The 22,000-nt window shown below is 41.8% G+C and overlaps 1 protein-coding gene across 1 annotated transcript; it reads right to left on the bottom strand.

The window, feature by feature from the left end:
- Window positions 1–331: 331 nt before the first annotated feature.
- Laptm4a (lysosomal protein transmembrane 4 alpha) lies at window positions 332–21,518 on the bottom strand. The gene is made up of 7 exons (XM_057787796.1): window positions 21,244–21,518; window positions 8,124–8,244; window positions 5,599–5,675; window positions 5,391–5,513; window positions 3,307–3,402; window positions 2,754–2,852; window positions 332–933 (listed from the first exon to the last, which is right to left on the bottom strand). Exons 1-7 carry the CDS (start codon window positions 21,352–21,354, stop codon window positions 859–861), a joined length of 702 nt encoding a protein of 233 aa, XP_057643779.1. The 5' UTR covers window positions 21,355–21,518; the 3' UTR covers window positions 332–858.
- Window positions 21,519–22,000: the final 482 nt, after the last annotated feature.

Below are 22,000 nucleotides of genomic sequence, written 5' to 3'. Positions count from 1 at the left end.
TCGAGGCCAGCCTGGTCTACAAGAGCTAGTTCCAGGACAGGCTCCAAAGCCACAGAGAAACTTTGTCTCGAAAATCCAAAAACAGTCTACAGAGAGGCTTGAAAGGACCTTAACTGAATTTCTTAAAATGTCCTGTCCTGTCTTCTCCCTCACCCACCCCTCTATCCAGGAATCAGTACAGAGCTTCTCATTATGTAAGACAACGAAAACAAGTACAAATTTTAAAATGAGGACACTACCCAACAACAAACATATCCCCAGCACTAAGGGACAGGCCGCCTATCCACTGCAGTAGAAAAGGTTAGACTCGTTTAAGAAGAATGACAACAGCAAAACTTGAGAGGTTTATTAAAGCATCTTATCACAAAGATGGAGACGTACAAATGAGAAGCATGCAACCATCCTCTTCCACAGACAAGTCACAACGCTGTTTCCTGTTTCATAGAGCTGGGAACTACAAATCGTACACCCAACTCGTTCATCCTAAACACTGAATTCATTCTCTTGAAACTATCCAGGGCATCAAACATCCGAAACACAAACCATTATACAATGAAAGTGCAAAGTTAAAAAAGAAAATATGGAGAACGCCCTTTCCCTCCCTACCCCTTAGTTAAAGGCTAACAATGGCACTTTGCTCTCGCTTAACCTAGATTGTCTTCAGAAAGTCTCTAAAATGTGATACTTCACAAAAAGTTTTTAATAAATGTCCAAAAGCTCCTTAGTGTTTGAAAATAAATGCTCAGACAAGACAGTGCACTTTATATCAAACAAGTCTGAGAGCCCTGCGCTGCAGCTTTCTGTAAAATAAACAAGACAAGAAGCTGGTATAGGCTTTATTGACAAGGCACAATGTCCTCAGGCAGGCAGGTAAGGAGGTGGTGGCTCTTTCTCAGGCATCTTCACGGCCATTTCATAGGTTGGCAAAACATACTGAAAAGAGAAAAGAATTACATCAGGCAATGTCCTTTTACATTCTTTTCTAGAATAATTAGTTTTCAGACTACGGCCTAAGTAGGAGCTCACAACCCTGAGGAAGAGCTGAACTGTTAGCTCACAGACATCCACACTCAGTGACACAATGACTCAAGATCAGGGTCGGTGTATGTGTGATGTGTGATGGTTTGAATGCATAGGCTCATATATTTGAATTCTTAATCAGCACAGAGTGGAACTCTTCGATAGGATTAGAAGAATTAGAAGGAATGGCCTTGTTAACTGGGAGTAGACTTTGAGCTTCAAAAACCCATGCCAGGCCTAGTCTGTTTCTCTCTCTTTCTCTCAGCTACTTCTCCAGCATCCCACCTGCCCCACACCCTCCACGATGATAACAGACTGAGCCTCTGAAACTGTAAACAAGCCCCAACCAAATGCTTTCTTTTCTTTTTTTCATTTTTTTTTCAAAATAAGAGTTGTCTTGGTCATGATGTTTCTTCACAGCAATAGGACAGTGACCAAGACAGAACTGAGAGATGGATGAGATGTATGTATGTATGTGTGTGTGTGGGTGGGTGGGTGGGTGGGTGGGTGGGTGGGTGGGGGTGGGGATGGATGGATGTGTGGGCGGATGGATGAGATGAATGGGATGGAGGGATGAATGGATGGAGGGGATAAGATGGGATGGGATAGATGGATGAGATGGGATGAAATAGAGGGAAGGGTGAGAAGGAGGGGTAAGATGGGATGAATGGATGAATGGGTGGATGGATGGATAATATGGATGGATGAATGGGATGAATGAATGGATGGGATGAATGGGTGGATGGATGGATAAGATGGGATGGATGAATGGATGGATGGGATGGAGGGATGGATGGAGGGATGGGATGGAAGATGGATGGATGGCAGAATTAGAATTCTTCCTCTGGACTAACCTGGAAGATGGACTTAGCATACTAACCCATGTGTATTAAAAAACCACACACACAAAGGGTCTGACAGGCAACCAATAAAGCTCCAGTCATAACTGCACATCAAGGGCTGAGATCAGCTGGATGTGGTGGCACAAATCTTTAGTCCCAGTGCTAGGGAGGCCATAGGTAGGTGGCTCTCTCTGAGTTCGAGGCCAGCCTGGTCTACAACTGGGTTACACAATGTTGAAAAAAACAAAAACAAGGGCTGAGGACCTGGGGGAAGAGGCCTCACTGACCACTCTACAGGAAGCTGCCAGTGCCCCAAGTTTCATGATAATCTGTACTCAAAGGACAATGACTTTCTATCCTTCCCTTTGAGATAATAGACAAACCTTTCTAAAGCTCACTCTAGCCTAAGAGCCTCCAAGTGACAGGCTATCTCTACATGAGCCATATGTATCCTATGTGGAAAAACCTGGGAAGATAGAGGGCAGCAAAGAGGGTTCTGAGACGTGGGGTCAGCACTCAGACTCCATCAGAATCATTATCATTTCTCTCTCACACACACATACATATTCTCTCCCCTCACCCCTCTTTCTCCCCCTTCCCTTCCTCTCTCCCCACCCACCTCCTTCTCTCCTAGCTTATCTGTCCAGAAAGAAGGTTTGTGAGGACCACTAACAAATAAACCTAAGAGTCAAGCTAGGTCAACAGTGCAAAGAACTCTAGCCCTGTGTGCACAAGATTCCCAATGAGAAATGCTAAATCTTATGCATTCATGGGTTCAAGTTATTCGTGTCTGAAACCACAGTTATGGTACAGAACAAATATTCAAGTCCCACATCGCTTTCTGGAGGTGTCAGTAAAAGCGAACTACAGTTTGGTGTAACAGTAGTTAACCTGTGGAGGCGCTTCAAAGGCAGGGTAGACAGCAATCTCTGGCACATTTCTGTTGTTGATGTACTTGTAGCAGTTCCAAACACAATTGATTAGGTAAGCCTGAAAGGAGAACAAAGCTCAGCAGGATGCTCTGGGGCAGAGGACCTCCATGACTTCTGCACTATCTGTGAAGAAGGAACCCATTTCACACAGGTTCACTCCCAATTGGCTCTCATTAAACATCCCAAGTTTCTCATAAAGACTCTAACTGGAGATATAGTCTGTTAACCAACATGCTGTGGAGGAAATCCCAGTGTTCCAGTGTTGGGAACTGTAATGGATTCCCACTACAAGTCATGAAGCACTTCTGAAAACATAAAAGTGCCAAGTACTCTGCGGGTCCAAGACAGGGGGAGTCTACCCCTTACCAGAAAGTCCTCTCTACTACTGTGCCAGAAATGACACTATCACTACAAATTCTACATCTCTTATGACCCATAAGGAGACAGACAGGGGAAAGGGTTACTGGGAAGTCTCACCAGACCCCCCCATATGTGAATCACAAGCTCCATACCTTAAAAATGATGAATATCAAAAAGAACACAAGAACAATGAACAGAAGGCAGCTGGAGTCCAAAGCCAGAAGATCATCTTTGTAGGGGAAATCAGGCTGTTAAAACACAAACATACAATGACAACTCCTCTATGGCACTGTGCTTCTGATAATCTCAAGAGCATTTTAAGAACATGGCAAAAGGCAACAAAGTCAGAAGTGACAGACTATTTTAAATTTACACACAGGAACTAACACAGCATGTCTGAACCCCTTATCATGAACAGACACACTCATTGCTTTAGATATACTTGTTTAATAGCTAGGATAACTAACTAAAAAGTCTAAACAGAGCTAATATTCTTTTTACTGGCCACCATTGTCCATCTTTCTGGCCTTTGACAAAATGTAATCACCTGTATGGCAACCAACTTTGCCCTGGGTCAGTAAATCAGAAGGAGCCAAAATTGTTCATTTTCCCAGGGCTATTTCGTCTTCCATAAAGTTAACTTTTCTAGGAGTCAAATATTGATCTCAACTCTGCATTTGATGGGTAAAAAGGAGACATGCCACTGTCTACAGGCTAAGAAGAGGACGTGATCTACTGCGGACATACTTGCTGTACTGGGAAGGGTCAGCGCATTCATCTGACTCCGGACCAGGTGATGAGTTCAGTGTCAGGAGAAGGGCATGAGAAGGGAAGTGAGGGTTTAAAATTGGTCAGCAGAAAAAGTTACCCTCGAATTAAAAAGACTAAGCCAATCAAATAGAGGGGGAAAACACCAGGGTCTGTAAAAGAACAAGGGTGTTGTTTGATATTCTCTCCCACACACCTGTCCTTAGACTTGTAGCTGTCTTCAATGGGAATGCTGGACTTTCACACACGGAATGTGACTAATACACAGGAGACTGTATATGCCAAGAACTGTAGAAAAGGAAGCAGGGGCCTACCTGTGATATTTCAGTTAGACGACAGGCTTAGAGAACAACACTTAGGAAGCTTCCAATCACAGGGGACCAGGCCCACTGCCTGTGCTAGCTACCCCTCTCCAGTCTCCACAGATGTTTACTTTCCATGGCTCCCTGGCTACCTCATATTCATTGCTGCCTCAGGGATTCTCATCTCATCTCTCTTAACTTTTTTTTTCTGATTTCTCTTATCTCAATTCCTAATCAAGTCCCTCAGTATTGTTCAAATCTCACATTCAACCTCAGGTCTACAACCCAAGGCTTACCTACTCAGAAAGCTGCCCACACTTAATGATACATCACTAAACATCACTCTTCTGATCCTTCACTAGACAATCTCTATGAAGTACCCTGAACCCAGCCCCTAAGAAGCAATCAATAAATGTTTTTGGAGTAAAAGATTTATTTGATGCATTCAAAATGGACCAGACATCTAGCCACAGGCAGGAAAGATTCTCAAAGACAACATCTGGAAGTGCACTAAGGATAACTGCCCCACCAGCTTTCATCTGCTCGCACCACACACTTTCTTCATCAGACTCTCCCACAAAGCCCTCCTTGACCACTTCAGCTTGGAATATCCCTTACCCTTCTACTCCACTATACGGCATTAACCTAAGTTTTTTATTAACTCAGACCACCAATGGGGCAGGTCATTTATGGCCTAATAAAGTATCTTCCTATACCCTGACTCCTCAATACATGCTGGTTCCCCAAAGAGCAAAGTTCTCTTTACAGCTGCAGTATTCACCAAAGGGGTCTATCATAGGACTAGGATATAGCAGGCATGCTAACACAGTAGACATAGGAGGGCTAGGATACAGTGGACACACAGATATGCACTACCATTCTGATAAAGAGGATACCAATCCCTTAATAAGCACCAAATACAGTCAAATATTCTACTGAAACACATTAGCTCAACTATTTCTTCCACACTCTCTTTACGGACCTTTAGTACTGGGCTGTCCAAATGGTATGGTACAAATTATGGTATCTTACAGGTTTTAACACAGAAGTGATTTTAAGATATGATAAAAAGCAAAGACAGTTTAAAATAGTCCCTAAGGTTGCCTTAGGATTGCAATCAGATTATTTTACTTAAGTGGAAGAGTTTAAATAGCCCACACACTTACTAACTGATCCAGATATTCTTTGATTCTTGGCAAGTAAGTGAGAGAACTGACGGCCACCAGACAACTGAGAACAAAGTCAAAAAGCCGGTAGCAGAAGAACGGAATCAGCCAGCCCACTTGATACTGCAGAAGAAAAAAAAACATTTAGTATACGTATAAAACTACTACCCTTGCTAAAGGTCAAACTAGGAAAGACGAAAAGACTTACAGAAATTGCTCCATATACCAGCATTGAGCTGATTATAAACATGAGAACAGAGACGGCAAAAAGAACGCAGGCATTATCTAAGAAAACAAAAATGGAACTCTAAGTAAGCAACATATGCAATGAAAGAAACTAAACTCTTCATGATAAAATGACACTGCAAAACGTTTACATGTAAATGTTTAACTCTAATTACTTTCAAAACAGGCCCTCAAAAGATCTAAGGCCAGGAGAAAAGAAAATCTAAGCATCTTGAGACATTTATGCATGCCTTTCCATGTTAGAATGATGCGACAGCTCGCTGTGTTTAGGACGGAACATTAACCACGTAACTCGGCAGGAAAACAGGTCCCTTGTGCCTCTACATGTCGGAGTGCAAAGAGACAATTAAAACCCAACACAGCAAGTTGAAACACAGGCAGAAGCAATGAAAAAACTATGAAAGAATTAACACAAGCTGGTTTTGTGAGATGTGGGTTTAACTGGAAGGAAAGACTGCTGTTTGCTTAGAAGACAGATGAGCTACACACAGAAAACTACAGATGTATCTCTTGCTTTGATAAGAATATAACTGAAATTCAAAGTTCTCCATTCACCCCACCCCAGCATCTTAAACCTTTAACCACAGCGGCTTCTTTCTGTTTGCCTTCTCTTCTCACACAGGTCTCCCCAACTCAACTCCTCCTCAGTCTGCATTAATCCCACATTCACTAGTTCCTTCAAAACACACCCAAATAATCCCAAACAATATCAAACCATACTTGACTGGCTGAGTTTCTTCACAACATGTAGTTGATCCTATGACTCTGGACAGACACTAATAAACTGAAGGGAGAGGGGGCACACGGAGATATGGCTCAGCTTGTTGCTCTTGCAGAGGACCCAAGTACAGTTCCCAGCACCCAGAACTCCAGTTCCAGGAACTGGATGCCTCTGGCGCCCAGGCACCTGCACTCATGTGCACATTCTCCTTTACATACGCACAACGGAAAGCTTCAAAAAAGCTAAAGAGCAACAAAAATGAAGAGTAACCACTAAATATTCACACTATTGGATGTTTGTACACATAATCTTATCACTGGGCATTATAAACACCAGCAGGATTTCACATAAATGGCTGTATCATCTCAGAGTACCCCCATTGTTAAGGATTTAAAAGCTCTTGCCACTGAACGATTAAGTTACAAAGCAAGACCGACCCTGACTCAAAATACTGAGGTATTAATAAGTCTCTAAAATTTTATTTATTATTATTTGGAGATGGGAGAGGGGATTTCAAATACTACTACTCCAGAAAAATATGATAAAAGGCTATTTCTTGTCACTTCTCAGAGTCAATGTCATAAGGACTATTTAAAAGAATCAGAAGACTTTTCATTTTTAAAAAACATTATAAATGCCCATCAGTTGATTTCATTCTACTGTGTATTACAGTCACTGAACTCTTCTTGGTTCCTGGAAAATTAATTTATCCATGAAGACAAAAATTATTTAACAACAACAACAACAACAAAAGACACAGATGAGTACTTGGAGACATTGTAACAGTTAAGAAGTTCAGTGCTCTTATAGAACCTGGGTTTGGTCCCCAGCACCTGCATGGTAACTTACAAACTCCTGTTCACATCACCTTCCTCTGCCCTCTGCAGACACTGAACACACATGATGCGCATATGTACATGCAGGCAAAACAGTCACAAATAAAGCAATTATTAAAAAAAAAAACACCAATCTTCATCCTTGGATCACAGGTGGTCACAAATATAAAGAAGTTCAGAACTTCGTATTAAATCTCAGAATTAAAATCTATATATTAGAAACACACTCATGATCTGGGAACAGTTTTCCGAACTGAAATTTCACAACTAAGCATATAGAAATTGTACTTTCTGTCTAAACATTGAATTTATGACATAACTTGCAATAATATAAATTCAACTAGAAATGGTTTATACCTGTATTTTAAAGAACTGGTAATAAAAAATAACTGCTGTCAGGGAATAAAGGGTCTAACAGGACAATTCCTATGACTGTTCTAGGGCTAGTTTCTTTTTAATAGTGGTGTTAGTTCCTTTTAAGAGAACTGTGCATTATATTTTATACTCTACTGCAATAGACCATTTGTTCTAACACCAAATTTCTGACCCTGGCTACACATGGGTAAGTAAGCCCTCAAAAGTCTCAAACCAGTTTTATTTCCAATCTCCTCTGTCTTGTCTCTACAGTCAAGGCATACATACAACCATACACTTCTCCAAAACATACTAATTTATTACATCTTCTGTTCAGAAATGTTCTTCAGTAATTCTTGCTGAATATCTCTGGGGAAAGTCATCAAAAATAACTTTCCTGTCTCAACAAGTAGCTTAAATAACATTCAACTTGTTACTTACTATGCAATTATTTAACCTTCTGAAGTATAACTGAAGCATAATTTCCTCAACCTTCCTCTAACATTCATATGAAGACTATAAATGGCTTTATATATAAAAACTTGGCAGTGATATCTTTTAAAGTTAAAAACTTACCAGCCATTCTCTCAGATGAATAGTAATTACCAATGACTTCATACTGAATGTTGACAGCTGGCATGGAGTTTGGATGAGTTACTTCCACAGTCAGCAAAATTGCCATCAATAGGTTGACCACCTGAGAGAGACAACAGACGACCATTAATTTCCATCAGGGAATGGTCTCCACAGTCTCTAGACACATTTCATACTGCTTCACCTGCAGTAACAAGGTTGTGAGATAGCAGACACTCATAAAACATGGTAAGAACAGTTACAGTTATATAAAGATGCAGAACCCTGTGTTAATGCCAATAAACTAGAATAAAATGTACTGAAAGCAAAATTAGGGCATCATTACAAACTTCAAATCCAGAGGCACATATTTCTTCACACGCCAACATTCAGATGCCTGCAACTCCCCCAGAGCACCCCCATCTGTTTGGTTCAAGTTTAAAAGATTCCTGAAAGGAGTGATGATGCTTCCCCCCCATCCCCGCATTGGTCTTAATTCTGCCACCGGAGCCAGTGTGTTCCTCTAATATGCACAGCAGCCCCCAAACACCACAGGGACTAAACATCTGGGCCCTCCATCCACTCCTCTACCTTTCTAGCATGGTTTAGCCATCTGCCTATTTCCCCTTTGTGTAAGTTCCAGTGCAATGGACAAATTCCCCAACCTGGTTCACAAATTCCAAAGGCAAATGTACTTACTGGTTTTGTACATTTTTGCAATGTCACCCAAGAGTAACTGTATACAATTCAAAATTGTTTTTCCATACTTAATCTGATAAGCTATCTGCAACCTACACAGTTAGATTCAAAGGCTTGGACATGATCTTTAAGGAAACTGTAAGTAAATTATATCTGATTACATTCCCGCCCACAAAGATTTTCCAGATTTTATCATCCTACAGACCGATTTTCTCTGGTCTTCATTCTTTAAATGTAACCATCATGAAACAACCAATAGTCCCGTGTCAGCCACGAAGGAAGGAAGGAAGGAAAAACTAAGAAATGCCTTGGGACGTTGCTAAACATCTTGCTGAAATCCCATCACAGACGATGAATTTCCCTAGCCTATCAAGGACAGAAACCCCACTTTGACATTGTACAGTGCTCTCTGGCTGTGGTCCCTGCAGACTCATAGCACATATATGACCTCAAGGATCAGAAACTGCCCTGGTGAAGATTCAATATGGAAACCAGTAAGGTATGAAGACAAGACAAACTCCACAATGAAAGCTCATAGAATCTGCCCTCCTCCTCTCAGAAGTCCCAACATTTGACACTCCAAAGTGTTCCAGCAACAATACCTAAAACTCCTCTCCCCTGTCCACCCTAAATGATGGATGGATGGTAACACCCAAAAAAGGCATTTTCTTTATATCAGGTCAAGCCTTCAAACATTTGGTAGAAAAGCAGACCATGTTTTATCTTCAAGATAGAATTGTTATCTTGTGTTGGGAAATCAGTTTGAAATCCATTCAGCAAACTCTTGTTTGCTGACAATTATGATAACATAATTATCACCATCGTTAAAAAAAAAAAAAAGCTTAGCATGGCACAGAAAAACACTCATGTCAAGGAAAACACGCAAATCTAGCTACCAAATGAAGGAAATGAAGTACCAACACAACTTAGAGGGTTTAAATATATATATATTTCCATGCATGTGTGTATGTAGTTGTATACATGCTGCAGTTCATATGTCCAAAATATTTTTATCACATGTATGACTTTTTTAAAAAAATATATCTTTTTTTTCTACAAATTATCATAGAATTTTCCACTGTCCTTGCCTAGTTCACTTCACTGTGGGTAGTACTTTGAATATGACAGTAACCAATCTAGAAAACTGTTGAAAGGAGGCTGCTTGTTTGTTTCCCGCCTGCTCAGACTCCCAAAAATAATCACACAAAAACCATATTATTTAAATCACTGCTTGGTCCATTAGCTCAAGCTTCTTATTGGCTAACTCTTACATCTTAATTTAACCCATTTCCATTAATCTGTGTATCGCCACATGGCTGTGGCTTACCACGTAAAGTTCTCAGCGTCTGTCTCTGGCGGCTCCATGGCTTCTCTCTGTCTCCGCCCTTCTTTCTCCCAGCATTCAGTTTAGTTTTCCCTGCCTAGCTCTGTTCCCCTATAGCTCTGCTATAGGCCCAAAGCAGTTCCTTTATTAACCAATGATACTCACAGCACACAGAGGGGAATCCCACATCAGAAAACCAGTACTTGTAATCCAAAACACCACTAAGCACCTACTCCACACTCATATGCAACTTATGTTAAATTCAGCTGACAGAGTTCTAAGTTCCTGTTGGATTTTTCAAGACTTTTTAAACTGTAACCCTAAAGTTTAAAAAGTCTTTAAAATATTCTACTAAAAACTTTTCCAAAATATTCATGACCTTTCCCGCACTGTATTCAGGAAAGAAAGTTGAAAATAAAGGCTTGTAAGCCTAGTAACAAGGCCAGATAGAACACAGCACATGTGTCAACAACATGGGCCGAGCAGACTTTAAAAGCCTTCTGCACACCTCACGTGAGTAAATAAGCAGTGGGAAAACAATGGAGGGCCTTTTACTTGGAGAAAGGAACAAGGGCAAACCCAGGGAAGCACTCAGGCCTAAGGCAGCAATTCCTCCTTGCTTCAATCATACCCATCCCAAAAGACTCAAGGACTTGGGGGGGGGGTTACTTTTCTTTAACGATACATAGCATTTGTACATCTTGATAGAGTACAATGTTACGTTTTAATACACTTATACACCATATACTACTGGTCAATTCAAGGCACATAATACCATAACCTTAAAACATTTGTTTGCGATGGGAACGCTCGTATAACTGGTTAGCTCTTTCTGATTTTTGGTGCAATATTGACAGCTGTAATTATCCTCTGTGCAAAAGAACACTAATTTTACTCTTATCTTGTTGCTTACTGTCCCCTCCCCTCCCCTTTCAGTGTCTAGTAACCACTATCCTGTAAGTCTATAAACTAAGCTAATTTGTAATCTCTAAGTAAAGCCACATATTTGTCTTTCTGTAGTTCACTTATGTCAGTTGTAGCCTCAGTTCTATCCATGTTGCTGCAAATGACAATTCTGTTCATTACTGCTAATAGTATCCACTGTGAACGAAGACCCTGTTTTCCTTATCTGTTGATATCAATGAAGACCTCAGCTGACTCCCTACCTGGTCTACTGTGAACAACACTGCAATAAACATGGGTTGCAACAGATCTCTTTGATACACTGATTTTGTTTTCTGTGGGTAAGAACCCACTAGGGGAATTTATGGGTTCTATGGCAGTTCTTTTAACCTCAAGAGTCCCACACTGTTCTCCCAAAGGCGGCTATACTACATTCCCATACAGTGCAGATGTTCCTTTCTCCATTTCCTTGCCAACATGTCACTTTTTGTCTGGCTGACTCACTCACTGGGGTAAGAAGCTAGCTCATGACATTCAGAGTTTTTTCATGTACTTGTTGGTCTTGTTAATCTTCTTTTACTTCTTCTGTCTATTCATCTCATTTCCCCATTTTAAATTTGATTATTTGTTTTTGCTGGTGAGTTCCTGATATACTTTGGGTATTAACCTCTTGTGAGAAAGTTTCCAAATATCCTCTGCCATTTCTAAAGGTAGCCTGTTCACTATTCTGATTCTCTTGCAGTGAGGAAGCCTTTTAGTTTGATGTAATCCCATATGTGTGTGTGCTTTCCTTTGTTGACAATGCATTTATTATATTCTTGCCCAGACTATCCTGGCTGGTGTGTGTGTGTGTTTTCCTTTTTGGTCAACTTGGCACAAGCTACAGTCATCTGAAAAGAGGGACTCTCAATTGGAAATATGCCTCAGTAAGATCTTCCTCCAGGCAAGTGTGTAGTTCACTCCATCTTCTCGATTAGTAATTGATGTGGGAGCGCCAGCTCCCTGGGGATGCTGTTACCACTGGACAGGTGGTCCTGATAGGCATTAGAAAGCAGGCTGAGACGAGGAAGCAGATCTTCTCCATAGCCTCTGCTCCAGTTCCTCCAGGTTCCTGCCCTGACTTCCCCCCTATGATGGACTTATGTGGAAGTAAAAGCAAACCAAATGCTTTCCTCCCTAAGTTGCTTTCAGTCATGGTATTTCATCACAGCAATAGAAGACTAATGTCAGTGCTTCCCCTATATTCTCTCCTACAAGGCTTAGTTTCAAGTTTTCATAGTCAAGTATTTTGTAATATTTAAGCTGCCTTTTCTGTACGAGAGAGGGTCTCGTGTCTTTGTTCTACAGCTGTGGACATGCAGTTTCCCCAGCACTACTCACTGAAAACAATGTGCTTGCCCAGGCACTTATTCCTGGCACCTCTGTTGAAAATCACTTGGCTGTTGAAAGTGTGGGTTATTTTTCGGTTCTCCAGTCTGTCCCACTGGTCCTCCCATCTATTTCTGTAGAAGGACTGTGAATTGATGGAGGAATTACTTTCATTTAATAAAGAAACTGCCTTGGCCCATTTATAGGCCAGCCCTTAGGTAGGTGGAGTAAACAGACAGAATGCTGGGAGAAAGAAGCCGAGTCAGGAGTCGCCATGATTCTCCCACTCCAGACAGACGCAGGTTAAGATCTTCCTGGTAAGCCAGCTCGTGGGGCTACACAGAATATTAGAAATGGGTTAGATCAATATGTAAGAGCTAGCCAATAAGAGGCTGGAACTAATGGGCCAGGCAGTGTTTAAAAGAATACAGTTTCCGTGTAATTATTTCAGGGCATAAGCTAGCCATGCGGGCGGCCAGGTGCCGGAGACGCAGCCCCACGGCCCTTATTACAACAGTGAATGCCAGCTTTACATTCTGTTTGTTTGTTTGTTTTGTTTTTCGAGACAGGGTTTCTTTGTGGTTTTGGAGCCTGTCCTGGAACTAGCTCTTGTAGACCAGGCTGGTCTCGAACTCACAGAGATCCGCCTGCCTCTGCCTCCCAAGTGCTGGGATTAAAGGCGTGCGCCACCACCGACTGAACAGTGTGGTGCTTCCAGCCTTGGTTTTTTTGCTCGAGACTTTGTAGGTACAGTCTTCGGTGGTTTCATTCAACTTTTAGAAGTTGTTTTCTCAGCCGGGCGGTGGTGGCGCACGCCTTTAATCCCAGCACTCAGGAGGCAGAGGCAGGCGGATCTCTGTGAGTTCGAGGCCAGCCTGGTCTACAAGAGCTAGTTCCAGAACAGGAACCAAAAGCTATGGAGAAACCCTGTCTTGAAAAATCAAAAAAAAAAAAAAAAAAAAAGAAGTTGTTTTCTCCTAGTAAGGGGAAGACAACAAACACGACAGGCACTACCTTACACTTACAGATCCCTTTTGTAGTATGGGTCCTAACAATACTAATTCTGATTCATGAATACAGAACGCCTTTCCATTTGTTTGTGACCTGTTCAAAGTCTTACATCAATGTTTTATTTTCACTGTGGATTCTTTTACCTCCTGGTTAAAGTAGGGGTGTTTTTCTTGTTTTGTTTTTATAGCTATGACAAGCTGAGTGCTTAATTTCTCTTTCAGATAGTTCACTACTGGCATAGAAACAAGCTACTATTTTTGAAGTTGCTTTACTATTCCACAACTTTTTTATTAGTTCTCAGTTGCTTTTTAGTCTTTGGGATTCTCTACATATCTGATTGTGTCATCTGCAAATACAGAGCCATGACCTCCTCCTTTCCAACCCGTAAGCACTTTATCCGTTACTCTTGTCAAACTGCTCTGCCTAGGACTTTCAATACCATGTGAACAGCAGTGTTAGTGGCTTTGAGCTTACTTCTTGTTTTTCTAGCTCCTTGAGAAATACCATTGGTTTGCAACTCTTCTACTTCCGATGTACGTACTTCTGGGGCTGTGAATTCCCCCTGGGTTTGAGACAGTGTTGTTACTTTCCTGTTTCAGGAAATCCCACACTCATCCTTTTGGTCTCCTCTTTGCACAGCATTTGGAGACCTGCAGCTTCATCTCCTGGCTTTGGCATGACTCCGTCTCGTCCTTATACCAGTCTCTAGTTCTAGTGAACTATGATCAGGAGAGTTACTCAGTATCATTTCAGTTCTCAAGAATTTGCTCAGTCTCGATTTGTAGCCAACACCTATTCTGCAGAATGGGAAACTCCAACCCTGGAATCCACATTGAAAGTCGTATACAGCTGGATGTGGTGGTGGCCCACACTGTTAATCCCAGCACTCAGAAGGCACAAGGCAAATCTCTGTGAGCTCAGGCCAGCCTGGCCACACAGCTAGTTCCAGACCAGCCAGGTGACCTGCACCCAGAAAATAAATACATACATACATACATACATACATACATACATACATACATACATACATAAAATGAGCCTAACCAGTGACCCACATCTGTAATCCTAGCACTGTGTGAGATGGGATATATGAGAGAGAACTGTACAAAAGCTCACAGGTCAGCTAACCTGGAGAAGTCAGCCTGGCAGAAAACTGCAACAGTAGAAGACAAGAACTCTTTTGACATCCACACATTCAGCATTGACACATGCATGACCCCCCCCCCCCCCGCCACACACACAATGTAAACCTAAGTCTCACATCAGTATCCAACTATGGACTTCAGGGAGAAGTATCAATAAACACTTAATTTTTTAAGAATATGTTTTATGTGTATGAGTGTTTTGCCTCCATCTATGTCTGTGCACCATTTGCATGCTTGGTGCCCTCACAAGCCAGAAAGTGTTGGATCCCCTGGAACTCAAGTTCCAAAGGGCTGTGAGCAGCCAGTGAAGGCTGGAGATAAAGCCTGGATCCTCTGTAAGAGCAGCTAGTGCTCAACCACTGAACCACCTCTTCAGTTATGATTCTCTAATTTTTAAAAAAAAAAAAAATCATCACCCCTCAGTTTTCCCACAGCAGATTTTGTCCCAAGCCAGTATCTTCTGAGACTATAACTAACATAATGCATTTGATTAGGACACCATGATAAAGATTTCCTAGGCAGGGAGCCCCTTCAGGCAAACCAGTACACAAAACTCAACACAGAATTGCCAAATGATAAAGATCAAATCTGGCCATCTTCAGACAAGATTTCCTTTAGTTGTTTACTATGTTTAATCACAACTAGTTTATCCCTATTATTTAAGAGATAATTCATTCTACAACTATCTACTGAATACCTCAAATATAATTAATAATAAGTTAGCTTCTAGACAGGCTTTTTTTCAAGTATTATTTCACTACTTTTATAAATCTGAAGATTTTCCTTAATAGATTAATTTAAAATGTGAATTATGGGTTCAAAAATTAGCTCAGTGGGCAAAAGACACTTGCAATACAGGCCTGGTGACCTGAGTTCAGTCTCCAGAACTAATACAGAAGTAGAAGAAGAGTTCCACAAATCTGTCCTCTGAGCTATACCTTTCTCCCACATAATCACAGCATAATAGACACACAGAGTAAGAGTAAATTCTAAAAATATTTTTAAATGAATTAAAAGGCAGAAGAGCGCTTCAGAGGGAAGAAACAGCATGTACTGAAAGCATAAGCAATGCGGGCGGGGTGGGGGAGACACAAACTTTCAGCTACAGCTATTTAAGGAGACATGACTAATAGGTGAAGGGCCCATGTGGCATGAGGATATCTGCCCTCACATCTACTTAACGCTAGATTACTTAACGATAAAACATTCATGAGAAAGACAGGCTTTTTTAACTCCAAGTTCATGATTCAATACATGAGTTTACATCTAAGAATTTGTTTAAAATAATCTGGTTTCAAATTCTTTAATAAAGGATAAAGAAATGAACTTGAAAAATATAGAAACTTAAGTCTGAACTCACTCTAAAAATGTGTATTACTCATGCCACACATACTTCTTTCAACTTAAAAACGCCAGATGCTGCCAACTCTTCAAGCTTGGTACCTCTAGTACATGTAACTGATTCTGGTTTGATGTCCCACAGAACTATTCGATACCAACCATTAATACATAAGGGTTTGGTCCAGGTGGTAGCACCACACACCCAATCCCAGCAATTAGGAGGCAGAGACAGGCAGATCTCTGTTTGAGATAGATTCAGATGGGAAAGATCTCTGCATGGGTCACAGTGCTGGATAAACGTATGTAGGCTTGGGAGAGAGAAGAAAAAGAGTGTAGACAGTTAAAAAAAGTAGTAGTTTTAAAAATAAAACAAAGTCTTTAAAGAGACCATAAAAGTAATATAAAAGAATACAGAGAGTCATAGATTAAAAGAGTAAAAATAAAAATAAGCCACATAAAGATGGAATATACATAATGAGTCCTGATTATGCATATTCCTGTGATTTCTTTGAATTTTTTCACTGCAAAGAGATATTTGATTCTGAGGGCTGCTATGCTAAACCAACATAGATTATTAATTTGAGTCTAAGGATATGTTGCTTTGGAAAAGAGGTTCTGCTTTTGTTTCCACAGAAGATGAGAACCTTTGGATTCCTTCCAGGCTAATGTAGTTTGATGGAACAAGACCGCCCCACCCCCCCAAAAAAAAGTTTCCCGTGAACTCTAAAAAAACTCCCCCTCAAAAGCTGGAAGGAGTTTGAAGAAAATTACGCCCAAATTCCCAAAATGATTGCTTACAAATGTCTGTTCTCACCTAAAGGGAGATAAGATATAGAGATGAGTACTTTGCATTTGTATGGATCTTGGTCTATGGATACAAATTTAAGATCAATTTTGTAACATGTATATTTCTACTCTTGTTTAAGGTATTATGTTTTCATAGCTCATTTAAAAATGTAATGTATAATTAAAATTACAGATTAATGGATAATTATAATAGTCAAACTTGTAGTCATGTAAGTTAGATTTTCTAAATGTACAGAGATGTATTTCAAATGGATAGGTATTCTTCAACCCTTTCAGAGACCTATAGAATATGGCTTTTAAAATGTTTCAAGAACTTAAGATTTTTCTTGACAGTGAAACATGTCTGCTTCTGGCAGCACCAATTACTTCAGAGAGGTTGACGGACACTGAAGAAACTCATTATGGACTTTGCCTTCAATGTGACAAGGCTAGCCATCTGGGCAAGAAACTGCTCTTGCTTGGACTGCTTGATGGCATGCTGTGTAAACTGGACATGCAGGACCCACAGAACTTGACAAAAGAAGGTGAGATGGTTCTTTGGGGTTTCTGCCTCATGAAAGAACTGCCAGAAATTTTGCAGGACACAGAAGAAAGCAACTGATGAACTTTGCCATTACAAGGCAGAACAGATCTTCAAACTTCCTGCTTCAGGGAAAAGTCTGCTGAATACTATGGGCCTGTAATGCCCCAATATTACAAAAAAACTTTGGGTGACTGTCCAGGCAGCAAGCTCTGTCTGTCAATTCTAAAGTTTTGGAAGTTGCTTACAATGCACTTCCTGTTTACTTAGGGTAATATTACATCCTTCTGGGGTCTTTAAGAGTTGAGGACAGTTAGTTATAGCTTTTCTTAGTTATGATAAAAGATAAATTAGATATGAAACTTTGGACTCACAAAGATAAAATAGATGACAGTATATTTTCTTTAATTTTGCCAGATTAAAAGAAGACTAAATATTATAACTGCAATTATTTCTTGAAACTGTTTTGTATATGTAATTTTACTATGCAAAAGTTAAAAACAGAAAAGGGGAAATGATGTAGAATTTCCCTCTGTATGCTGTGAATATGATCTATTACCATTGGTTAATAAAGAAGTTGTTTTGGCCAATGACTTAGCAGAGTAAAGTCAGGAGGGAAATCAGAGTATATATAGAGTAGGCAGAGTCAAAGAGAAACCATGTAGTTCCTAAAGGAGAAATACTCCAGAACAGAACCTTATCTGGTAAACGACAGCCTCATGGAGATACGTGGATTAATAAAATGGGTTCATTTAAGATCTAAGAGTTAGTTAATAAGAAGCTGGAGCTAACAGGCCAAACACTGTTGTAATTAATATAGTTTCTGTGTGATTATTCAGGTCTGGCCGGCTGGGAAATGAACAGTCTCCTTCTACAAGCCTGGTCTACAGAGCTAGTTCTGGGACAGCCAGGGATACACACACACACACACACACACACACACACACACCATCTCAACAAACAAACTTAAAGGTTTAGTTTGGTTTTGGAAATAGCATTCTATTCAGCCTAGGCTGTCCTATGGCCAAGGTTGGGTTTGAATTCCTGATCCTCCTGACAGCACCTCTCCAGTTTGCTACCATGTCTGGCTTCATACAACTAATTAATTCTTTGATATCTAGGATTGTGCTAGTCTTAACAGAAAACCCACAGAAGCCAAAGCAAGAAATCAATGACATCATTATCAGTCATTGACAATGTGTTCAGTCCAGCAGAAGGGAGGGCTATGCCTACATGTTTCAACAACCATAAAAAAAAAAAAAAAAAAAAAAAAAAAAAAAAAAAAACCACAGAAACACAGGCCTTGTTCTAGATAGCCCAACCCAGCTCATCAATATTCTCGGTCACAGAGAGAGAGGTGCTGTCCCCCCTTGAGTCAAAGAGCAGCGCTCATGACAAAGTGGGCAGGAAGGGAACAGTGGCAAGGCATAAATAAGGAGGAGAGGACATCGCACCTGTTATCATTCCGCATCTCCAATTTACTAGAGCTTATGGCAGAAGAATGCACAACCAGGACAAGACCTCTTTGCTTAGAGGCATTATACATCATACTGTTCCCATCTCCTGTGTGTACCCCAACTTCATACTGCTATATAGAACTGAGACCTGTCTATTTTTCGAAGTTGCCAACAACACTGTAATAAGCAAAACAAATGCTCGTTTCCTCCCCTTAATCTGATTAGAATCTGTTATCACTGCTCATCTTCCTCCCTTGTGACTGTAAGTTCTACTTCCCTGGCTGTGCTCCAGAGTTCTCTGTAACACCACAAACATTAAGGGATGATGTCATGGTGAAGGCAAGCAGCGCTAGAAACTATCATGCTGCAGGTAGTGAGAACAGGGAAGCCATACAAGGCAGGTCATCTATCCCTCCTGGATGTCCGTCCAGAGTCCTTTACACTTTAGATGGGCAATAAATCTCGGACATGAATTAAAGCACATCAACTGAATTAGACAGTTTACAATCGTCTAGCCTGAAAGCTGATGCAAAATAGTATCTCTTTAAAACTGGGGGCAGGGGAGGAAATTCACACCAAGAGTTTCAACTGTGTCCATATTTAAACCTCTCAATCCCTATTTTGTTAATAAAATAAAATAAAATAAATGTCCTTGAAGCTGGACAGGTAGCTCAGTGGTAAAAGCACTGGTTGCTCTTCCAAAGGACACCCACACCTACACAGCTAACAACCATCTGTAACTCCACGCCCAGGATAATCTAACCTCACTCCACAGGCTCTGCACACAAGTAGTACACAGACAAACACGCAGGCAAAACACCTAATGGTTAAAAAAAAAAGTCCTTTTTCACTTTTTTTTTCACTCTGCATTCTGAGTTCTCTATTTTTATAAACAAAACACAGCATCAAACACTCCTAACAAGGGGTGTAGAGAAATGCTGCCAATAAATCTGAATGTCTGAAGGGGATGATTTTTCTTCTTCAAAGGGTTTGAAGCCCTTTGTCTGTGGGTGGAGGGATGGAAGAAACAGAAAGATGAAATTTGCAGGCAAGCATCCCAGGCTCTCATCCTATTTTCTCAGCTAAGTTCAACAGAAGGTCATTTTCTGGGAGAAGGCAGGCAGGGGGTTAGGTAAGACTTAATGATGGGCAAGATATGAATTAATCATTTAGGAGAACGGAAGACGGTGAGGGACAAAACAAATTAAAAATCCATACTTTTAGCCAAAGGAAAATAAAAAAAGGAAGCTAGATATACAATCCGTCTGACTGTCATTAACCAATCCAAGTCCAGGGCTACAGCTCAGTTAACACATACAAATGGGCAGTTTCATAGAGAAATTGTGATAATTAATAATATAGTAGCAGTAAGTTCTTACTGAGTACAAAAGTACAGCAAACATGAAAATAACCTCAGCGCAAGCAAATAAATGTACACACTCATGCCTTCTTGATGCTCTTTCCTAATCTACATTAAGGATACAAGACTGCAAAAAACATCAATAGTGTGGTGGTCTGAGAGCCCCCTGGGATGGGCTGGGAAACCATCTGCCTGAAGATCTTCATCTGGTGTTCTGCCAAACAGTTACTAATGACTTCAAGACACTGGGCGGGGAAGAGGACAGCAGGAAAGGGGGAGGAGAGGTCGGAAGTAAACCTCTCCCTCCTTCGCTCCTCATCTAATTATCAGAAACTGCGCAGTGTCTCTAACGTTACCTCCCACCCCCACCCCACAACGAAATCTGAAAGTCATCCAAGTGACCAAATCGACAAGTTTCTCAAGGCTTCGCAAAGTTTAATAGCCAAAAACTACTTAAAAAGAATCACGGTTTTTGGAAATCGTTGACAAATCAATTTCAATAAGAACAGTCACTAAGAACTGCAATTTAAAAATATAACACAAAAGCCCGTCTACCCAACCAGTAGTCAACAGGACCGTCCACATGCTGTGACAGAAATCACACAGATCCTGAAGCCCACATAGCAGGCTCCCAATAAACAACTCTTCCGATGCGAGGCGATCTTGAGATGAAAAGCACCTGATAGGCAAGGAGAGGGGTGTACCCGGGGAAATTAACCCAGTGTGAATCCTAGCTCGCGTCTAGACTCAAAACAGACGCCTTTCTGGCTACATCACCAAACGCCTTTAACAAAAACTCTAGGAGGCACAGTTAAAAAAAAAAAAAAAAAAGAAGAAGAGAAGAGAAAAGAGAAAGAGCAAGAAAGTTGTAAGCCTTTTCTTTCCTTTTCCATTCGGACAAAACAACGTCCGAAAGCTGGCTGCATACCAAGAACGACAATAATTCTTTCGTGTGCGGGGGGAGGGCGCGAAGACCTGCGTATTCCCCAAATAACGACCCTATTCCTGTCCCTCTCCCAAATCCTCGTGAGCCCCATCTCTCAAAGTCCCTCAGCCTCAGTTCACAGTTAAAGCACCCCGAAAAGTAGCGCCCCCCCAACTTCCACGTCCCCGCCCCCCATCCTGAGTCCCACTTGCCGCGCATGCGCAGTGGCCGGGTGGCGCGGCCCTGCCCGCCAGCCCCCTTACCATGTACCAGGTCCCCAGGATAATCGTCCCGGTGCGGACATGACAGCAGCCGCAGCACCGGGTGCTGTAGTACTGGCCGCCGCGGCCCTGCTTGAAAGTCATGGACACCATCAGGAACCTCGCGGGCCTCGTCCTCGCCCAGGCCCCTGACAAAAGCTTTCGGCGGCCCAGCGGTTGAACCCGGACGACTCAGCGACGCTGTCCAGAGCCAAACGACGCGTCTTCTGGCCCGCCCTCGGCCGGGGTCCCTGCCAACTCCTGGGCGCCTGCGCTCTGGGCATCGGGCGCCGCTCTCGCGCGATCTCGGCTCGGCGGCTCTCCCGCCTTCTTCTGCCACATAGAAACCAATGAGGAGCGGAAGGCTGGAGTCCCCCACTTCTGATTGGAGAAAATGAGGAGATTGAAACAGCTCACGCCCAATCAAAAGTTCAACTCTCTCTGGCGCTGTTTCGGTCGGCGTGAACGTGGCCCGGCTCGCGGTCTGGGGCTGTGTGGATAGAGGGTAGCTCGTTGGTTCACTAGCAACGAGACGGGGTTGGGCGGCGGACAGCGGGCACGGAGATCTCTGGCGCTGTCTTTGGCCACGTTGTCTTTGTCACAGGCCTGCGATGCTCCCGTGACGTGTTCGCCTAGCTCCATTGTTGGGCCGGCCGGGGGCGTGCCTGTGGGGGAAGGGGCGGTGCCGGTGGGGAAGGGGCGTGGTTACCTTCCTGGCGTGGTCCTTTAGGCGCTGGCCATCATCGAGGGCTCAGCGAAG

Source organism: Chionomys nivalis, chromosome 1, assembly GCF_950005125.1.
Source record: "Chionomys nivalis chromosome 1, mChiNiv1.1, whole genome shotgun sequence".
Classification (NCBI taxonomy): Eukaryota; Metazoa; Chordata; class Mammalia; order Rodentia; family Cricetidae; genus Chionomys; species Chionomys nivalis.
This window is presented reverse-complemented; position numbering and strand designations above follow the sequence as displayed.

What these genes read in the sequence shown, in the direction of transcription:
- Laptm4a (XM_057787796.1), bottom strand. Translation starts at nt 21,354, where the DNA reads ATGGTGTCCATGACTTTCAAGCAGGGCCGCGGCGGCCAGTACTACAGC. An exon ending in TTCATCTGAGAGAATGGCTG is followed by an intron (nt 5,676 to 8,123) that starts GTAAGTTTTTAA and finishes TTGTTTTCTTAG; the next exon opens with ATAATGCCTGCGTTCTTTTT. An exon ending in AAGAATATCTGGATCAGTTA is followed by an intron (nt 3,403 to 5,390) that starts GTAAGTGTGTGG and finishes GTGTTTTAACAG; the next exon opens with CCTGATTTCCCCTACAAAGA.